The 8,135-nt window shown below is 31.2% G+C and overlaps 2 protein-coding genes across 4 annotated transcripts in view; one reads left to right on the forward strand and one right to left on the reverse strand.

The window, feature by feature from the left end:
• Positions 1-871, forward strand: part of LOC105459156 (short coiled-coil protein B-like) — a 2,498-nt gene extending 1,627 nt beyond the window's left edge. The window contains exons 3-4 of the mRNA XM_011704937.1: positions 298-402; positions 489-871. Coding sequence (XP_011703239.1) covers positions 298-402; positions 489-631 — 248 coding nt within the window. The 3' untranslated portion in view covers positions 632-871. The remainder of the gene's footprint in view (positions 1-297; positions 403-488) is intronic.
• Positions 872-1,302: 431 nt separating this feature from the next.
• LOC105459097 (fibroblast growth factor 1-like) lies at positions 1,303-7,715 on the reverse strand. Of its 3 annotated transcripts, none has more exons than XM_011704800.1 (5): positions 7,621-7,715; positions 5,969-6,205; positions 3,788-3,981; positions 3,480-3,583; positions 1,303-2,316 (listed from the first exon to the last, which is right to left on the reverse strand). In XM_011704800.1, the coding sequence occupies exons 2-5, from the start codon at positions 6,187-6,189 to the stop codon at positions 2,128-2,130; spliced, it is 708 nt and encodes a 235-aa protein (XP_011703102.1). In that variant the 5' UTR covers positions 6,190-6,205; positions 7,621-7,715; the 3' UTR covers positions 1,303-2,127. The 3 variants fall into 3 exon arrangements, with proteins under 3 accessions (XP_011703102.1, XP_011703101.1, XP_011703100.1); XM_011704799.1 differs by lacking the exon at positions 7,621-7,715 and adding an exon at positions 7,295-7,613; XM_011704798.1 differs by lacking the exon at positions 7,621-7,715 and adding an exon at positions 7,278-7,613.
• Positions 7,716-8,135: the final 420 nt, after the last annotated feature.

Below are 8,135 nucleotides of genomic sequence, written 5' to 3' on the forward strand. Positions count from 1 at the left end.
TATATATATATATATATATATATGTATGTATGTATGTATGTAATTATGTACATATGTACATGTATTTTTGTACTGTTTGTCTTTTCAAATAAATGTACAAAATAATATTCATTTATTGTGTATTTATAAATTGCACAAAATAGGTGATTTTAATAACATTAAGTAAGCAAAATTTTGATTCTTGTTACCAAATTGTTATATACAATTAAATAAAGTAATCATATAGCAACTTTTGTAAAATTTGTATTTTTATATAAGATTATAATGCTAAATCAAATTGAATTAATTAATTAAAAGAATTTATATTTATTGTAGGCTTAGATCCAGACATTAGTCCAGACGAACAAGAAGAAAAAGCTAGATTGATTGCACAGGTTCTCGAACTGCAAAATACTTTAGATGGTGTGTATATTTCATAACAGTTAAGGGTAAAAAAGAATATGTCTTATGACACTTCTATAATGTGCAAATATATATGTTCTGTTTAGATCTGTCACAGAGAGTGGACAGTGTGAAGGAGGAGAATCTCAAGCTAAGAAGTGAGAATCAGGTTCTGAGTCAATATATTGAGAATTTAATGTCGGCATCAAGCGTATTTCAGTCGACAAGTCCCAACACCAAAAAGAAGTGAACCTCATCATATTAATTAAATTAATTACACAATTTATGAATAAGTTACAGTGATTTTGAAGTGATTGTGATTGTTTTGAGTGTTTTAGAAAGTATGCGCATTTAATTACAATTTACATTTAGGAAAAAATATCTCAATATTTTCTAAAAATTTCAGTACTTGGTGCTTAATTTGCCTTTATTAGCTTATATATACTTTCTACGAGAAAAAAATATTTGTGTGTGTGTGTGCGTGTGTGTGTGTGTGCGTGTGCGTGTGCGTGTGTATGTGATTATGTAAGATATATATATATATATATATATATATATATATATATATCATATAATTTACTTTTCTCAGACATAATCAATCATCTTTTTATATAAGACTTCATAATGCATTCACTGTGACTGTGACTTGAAACACGCTTATAATTATGATTGTATGCACCAAAGAAATCCATTTGTACTTCTACAATTTTTATAAAACATAAATGCTTCGCAAATTTTTAAGACAGATATTTGTTAAGTAAAAGTTAATTATTTTAAAACTAATTTGCTTAATTTTTAAAAATTAATACTAAGTTGCTATGAAACTAATGCACATAATAGTACTAATAATATATATTTGTTATCCTGTTGGATAATAATGCAATCTAGTTGAAGTAAATAATATATGAAGCCAAGTAAAAATATTTCTAAATAATTTAATTTTATTATTTAATACCATTAACATTAATAAATTTTTTTATATACGATTACGAATTCATCTCTCTTTCATATACATTCGCTTACATTCGTTACATTCGTAGGCTTTTTCTAAAATTTGCTGGAAATTCACACTTAACATCTACAAAGTTGGGTACTAAAACATTCGAAGCCGTACATATATTTTATCCAAGTATTTGCTCTTTAATAGAAAATTCTTGCTTGTAAAATTTTGACGTATTTATACGCATGACGTATATACGCATTGTATGTAGATGTACAAAAGAGATAATGTATAAGATTATATAGAATGTAGTACGCTATAATTGATGATATATTATGAAAAGCTAATTTATTCGTGTATGCATTATAAGCAAGATGACCAGATAATTTTTGTTATTCACAAAACGATGTAAATTATAGATACGCAATATCATCGTGTAAGCATAAGGATTTGACGTATTGATTGGCATATAATATATATGTATCTGCAAACTGCGATAGAGTTTCAGTGTGAGAGCACAAGCACAATGCACAATCCCAAATTGTCTCAATTGTTGTTGAATAACAGTATTATAATAAACATTATATTCATTGAAACATTACTGTTTGATGATTATCGGTGTCTCATCCAAATGATTATCTTATCCCTTATCGTTTATCGTGCGATGTAATGCGTTGCTCAAATTATTCATTCATTCATCATCGTCCTGGATTTCTTCCCAGGAAAGTTTTTACGCAACAAATGAAATATTGGAAGCAAAATACGAAGCATGCCACATATTACGTCTATATCTTGAAAGTTTTGGATTAATCCTCTTGGATAGCCGAAAATTGTATCGCTTTTTGTCCCCAAAATGTTTTTGGCCCTGGTTTTGCTCGTCCATTTTTCTTTATTCCTATCCACCATCCATGATGCGTATATTTACGCGATCGGAATGCGTCGTAAGTACCAATGCTCCATTGTTCCCATTCAGTGTTGTCATTAGTCATATTTACCTGAAATCAAAATTAATTTGACAAATAAGACAATCAATCTTAACCATATTTTTTTAAGATTCTTTTTTATGAATATTTTGATTGAGAAACAGTTAGAATCAACTAGTGTGATTAAAAATTAAAATTGATTATCAAGCTTAAATGTGAAATCATATTCTAATGAAACGAGCAAACGAAGATGTAAAGTAATTATATAATTTTATTCGATAAAATTACAATTGATCGAATTGCCAAAGAGACTGCATTGACCGAAGAGGACTTTTGTTGCGATCAAATCTGCACACCTCTAAATTGAATGTCGATAACTGGCAGACCCAAAAATTCTTTAAAAGAACGATATATATATTGTATAAAGAGACGAGAAAAAGACAGGTCTTAACAGTATGAGTGTCGAACATAAAAAAGGATTTTTTTACATTCGACACTCATACTGTTAAGACCTGGCTTTTTCTCGTCTCTTTATACTATATATATCGTTCTTTTAAAGAATTTTTGTGACAATGTGGATTTTGTTTCTTGAGACTACTTGTTTAAGACTGCCAGTCTTGAGTGGAGAATATGCTCACTATATCCGAGCCTTACAGCTCGTATATATTTTCACATCTTCATTGGCAAGGAGGTTCTTTTACCCCAAGATTGACAACTTTGTTTGATCAACTTATTCATGCTCATGTATTTGAAGATGGCTCGAAAGGAGAGCCGAAACGTCTACGAATGTACGAAATTATAAACACTATTTGTTCAAATTATTTTTCATTGCGCATCATTTACCACGCTGACTCGTACACGCCGCGTTAACAATATCATATTTTTACTTTCCACGAGTCTTACATTTTATAATTTAATATTGTGTATAGAATTAGATCGACAAAATTAAAAACTGAGAATTAGGCCGTTATTGCGAGAATAAAAGTTTCCGAAGAAATTTTACATGGGACTATGTAGAAATTCATAGAGTGCAATGCTGCACTGTTTATAAAAGTTTACATATGTGATTACTATAACGAGTTATTCTTCATATTCTCTCATTGTCTTTTATAAAATTTTCTCTCGTAATATGATGAAAATTTGTAGAGAGAGAGAGAGAGAGAGACAAAAACTCGTTACTCGTTTCTATATTATTATAGGTATAGTTAACGTATGATTTTCTTTTTACATCTCACCTCTCCGTATAACTGCCCTTTCTTGTTAAATGCCAAGTATAGCCTTGTTTCGACGCTTTGTATTCTAATAACGCCAAAAGATACCGGCGTCGCGTAAAGTAGAGCTGTATATATATGTAATAAGAATATAAGCTTTTGTATGTGTGATAATGTGTAACAAAAATTTCTTTCTTAATAGTAATTGTATTGGCAAATTGTTGTTATAAATACATATATGATATATATATATATATTATATATATATTACAGACATTGATTTTGTTATATTTGAATTAATATTATATTTAACGAGAATGATGAGGAAATACCATGTGGTTCCTTATTTCCGGATAATCCTTCAATCCGTCCCGAAGGCGTAACTGTCAAATGATACCCGATGCGACAGTACAGCTTAATTATCCGACAATTATAGTTAGGATTTTTCGCTGGCTGTCGTGGATCCCATATTACGTAAGGCGGGTACTTGCGTGATTTGAAGTTACGTTCAATGTTGCGTGGCGTTCTACAATTGCAATCAGTTCATAGATTATACCTATGTATAGTTACACATTACGTATAACGCGATCAACACGGATCAGAACAGAAGATAAATCTGTATTTCTGACGAAAAAATTTAAATTTTGTCAAAACATTTTTATCAAAAATATCACGTTAATTATAATTTAAACATCAGTGATATAATGAATTACAAGTTTTACTATAATATCATACAATGGACATAAAATTATATTTAGTATAATATTTAATACATTTTGATAAACTATAATTCTTTTACGAATTAAATTTTAATAAAAATAATAATAATTATATCTTCCACCGATAATTAACTGAAAATGAAATGTTCAAATGCTAAATTAATATTTTATTATTTTAATATTATGTTTTTTGACATATTGATATTCTATTCATATTCTTTTGGTGTATTATATACTTCTTAAGCCGTTAGACGTGTTGCAGGGTTATCTTTACCGTTAGGGTGTCTTTATAGACGCTGCAAAATATATAGGTCAGCCAGTTTTTCCAGGTCAGCTAGCTCCGTGAATGAAGCGCACCACGCGATATCGTAGGCGTTCTCCCGTACTTCGTTAATTTTATACCGATTCTCAGGGGAGAGGAAACGAAATGTCAATAGGCTTTGTGCAAGAGTTTTACGCGAACAGCTCGGTTGCCATCAAAAGGCATACGTTTTAGCGTTTTAATTTTACATGGCTTCAATCGGTGTAACCCATTAATTAATATCCACAGTAACTTTCCGTATAATGAAATTGTTAAATTTTCTACGCGAAAATATTCAAAGACGTTCGGAGATATATTTCAGATCGAGATTGAGTTATCAAGAAGAATTTTGATAACTCAATCTCGATCTGAAATATATCTCCGAACGTCTTTGAATATTTTCGCGTAGAAAATTTAACAATTTCATTATACGGAAAGTTACTGTGGATATTAATTAATGGGTTACACCGATTCTTTTTGTTCTTTTTTGCTTAAAAAAAAGTAAATTTCACATCTGCTACTCTTGTTTATAAAAAACTTGTATTTATATTTATATTTTTTAGATAAATATCAAGTCAAGAAATATCGAGGTACTTTTTGTGTTATTATTTCATCATAAAATTATACTTTTATTTCTGCCGCGCGAATGTGAATACAATATTACGTACAATTATTATAAAATAATTTTTAAGCTATCCAGACAAGTTAAAAAATAAAACTCGACAAACGTGAATATTGTAGATTAATGTTTCTATATTTTTCTTAGATATTTAACTTGCTCGAAAGCTTTTTCTCCACGTTACGTACAATTTTTTTCTAACACTGAGAAACGTATATATATGTAACAAAGGTAATTGCGTTCTCCATTCGTACAAATTCGGACGAAACTTAATTTCTGTATAGCCTTTCGTCCCGAACTCGAAAATGTCGATCATAATTTCGTATATTGCATTGCCGCGTTGTGCGTTGCGCAAGTCGCACAGAATTGTTATAGTCACGACGCCGTCGCCGCCGCCGTTGCTGCACGGCACAGCGCTTGTTTGATATCGTTAATAACACAAACTACACCTAGTGCATCTGCTGACCCTGTGGCGATATGGAGCAGAAAATTAATCGAGTCAAATGATCAATGAATGTACTTTGTAACGTGTGCTAGCTGGAGGGCAACTAGAGGTAGACATATGCGTTCGCCATGTATCCAATAACCGACAGGCATTTTATCTTGTTCCAGAAATTATGTTAAATCGTTCATTTACGCGAATTATACATTTCGCCGCCACTATATAGGAGAGATTCGTAGATGAAATACAAGCACAGCCAACGGTTTATTCTTTTTCTCGTAAATTAGACGATTTTTTCATTTCTCCTTTATAATGTATTCACATTTTTTAATCGCCTTTTTAAATACAAACTGGAGAACGTTAATTGAACGTGTTTGATGTGTTTATTCTTCAATAAGAAAATAATTTAATTAAATATCACGATGACTATACCCGTTCCCGTCGAAGGTGACGGTCGAGGTCGGGGCTCTTCTGATTTCCCTCTTCTTCCGGCCATCACGAGCGATATCTTTCCCGTTCTCTGTCACATTGTCCTCTTCCTGAAGGGACAATTCCGTGTCGTAGCTGTCGTCGCTACAACTGTCGTCGATATCGCTGCATTCCTCGTCGCACGTTGGTGCTTCTAGATTCTCGTGAATCCAGCGCAAACTCATTTTTTTAGTTTCTCTTCTGTTGCATAAATTCATCAATTTACGAGCTCATTTTCATATCGCGCATTTAGCACTAAATGCGCAATCACTTGATTTATTAATGTATTTTGCTAATCGCAATGCGTTTGTTGCATTATCATGGAGTAAGAATAATATCGTATATCTAGCCATACATTTACGGCTAAATGTAAGATATATATATATGTATATATATACACACACATATATGTATATATACACATAATTATAGATACATAAAGCATACATTTATGAGCTTTTAAGCCACATTATGTAAAGAACAACATGCATATTTTAATGCTACAAAATTACGTTTTTATGTATTTTAGTCCTAAAGATGATGAGAGTAATATTATCTTTGGAAAAACTGTTTTTTAATTATTTAACAACTATTAAACCCTTCAATTTGTTACACTTAATATTTTAATTTGTCCAAAAATCTAGTATTATTACAGTTTTACTTTACTTTTTAACATGTTTTATTTTAATTTTTAATTTCATGGACACAATATATTTATTAATATTAAATAAAATTCTACGATAAAACTTATAGAAAAATTTTATTTTATTTCTATTTTACCCTTTTTCTCGTAAGGCTTTGCAAAGAGAATTTAAACACTACAAGTATTTATGCCGAGAAAATCTTCCTTAAAGCAGCATTATTCTCATATTTATCGAGAAAGGCGATGAGATATTATAGTAAGTGAAATTTATTCACCTACTATGTACGAATGTATTGAAAACACCTACGCGTGCGAAATACTTTTTATTCAGAAATAAGCTCTATATATATATATATATATATATATATATATATATATATATATACCTATATTCGAACACTATATGTATTCAAAATTTAACGGCACCATGATCTCGGTCTACTAGCGGTCGTGCTCATTGAATATACATATATAAATATAATTGCGTATTAAGCTAATAAAGCTAATTCAATAGAAACAAAAGTACATCGCGTGAGTTAAACGCAATTTTAAAAGACGATCAAAGAATTCCAGGTCAAAAGAACTTAAGTTCTTTTTTTATGTATCATCGACAGCACAGCATGTATGTACCTATACGTATTACTTACAGCTGCCAACACATCGTACCATTTACAAGCACTGACTACATCTGAATACATTTTAAATTTACGTAACATCATTTTTACACACGAATTTGTACACTTATATTATATATTATATACCGCACCAAGTTTTTTGCAGAATTAAGAATAAAAAAAGAAAGAAATTAAGATCGAAGAAGAATCGATGTAGCTATTGAACTTTGCTCGCATAATAAAAGAAATTAATTGAAAGATATATTTTTTCAATCACATCACACTTTAGACAGACCCAAGAAAACTGATCTCTGCAAGCGAGACGATCCACTAGCTTTATGATCAAGGCGTCCACCTACCTGGGTGCTTCACGTTTATCACGCGACTGACTGAGCCTGGTTCTCCCGCGGCTCGTCGAATAATAGCAGACATGACGCTGGCCTACTGACAGTCACCGGCGTCGGCGGTCTGTGGATTCTTGGTGAAGCGAATTAAAAATGGAGCACGTCTCGCGAGTCTTTTAAGTATGTACATCATGCATGCGCATCTTTTTTAAAATCTTCTTTATCTCTCTCCCATATTATTTGGTATTCTTAAAGAGATACGACGTTTTGTTAATATTCCTTCTCGAGGACCTTTGACTTTTTAATAGCAAACTCCGCATTAGCGCGATCTAGCCTTGAACGGAATTATTGATAAATCGGTAATTTTCTGATAATTTATCTTATTTTTGTTATTTAAAAATTTTGTGCTATTTAAAAATGTGTTAGTTGTTTTACATTTATTCTTCCTCCCCTCGCTCCTCCTTCCCCTCCCCTCTCTATCTCACCATCTCCCTCTCCTTCTGTGGGTGTGTGTGTGTGTGTGTGTGTGT

This window comes from Wasmannia auropunctata, unplaced genomic scaffold, assembly GCF_000956235.1.
Source record: "Wasmannia auropunctata unplaced genomic scaffold, wasmannia.A_1.0 LD334208.1, whole genome shotgun sequence".
Taxonomy (NCBI): Eukaryota; Metazoa; Arthropoda; class Insecta; order Hymenoptera; family Formicidae; genus Wasmannia; species Wasmannia auropunctata.

Bases quoted from the DNA above. Each gene is read 5' to 3' on its own strand.
- LOC105459097 (XM_011704798.1), bottom strand. From the start codon at position 7,366: ATGATGTTACGTAAATTTAAAATGTATTCAGATGTAGTCAGTGCTTGT. The intron at 6,206-7,277 runs GTACATACATGC...TTTATGCAACAG, and splicing joins GCTGTAAGTAATACGTATAG to AAGAGAAACTAAAAAAATGA. The intron at 2,317-3,479 runs GTGAGATGTAAA...TTTTGATTTCAG, and splicing joins AAGGGCAGTTATACGGAGAG to GTAAATATGACTAATGACAA.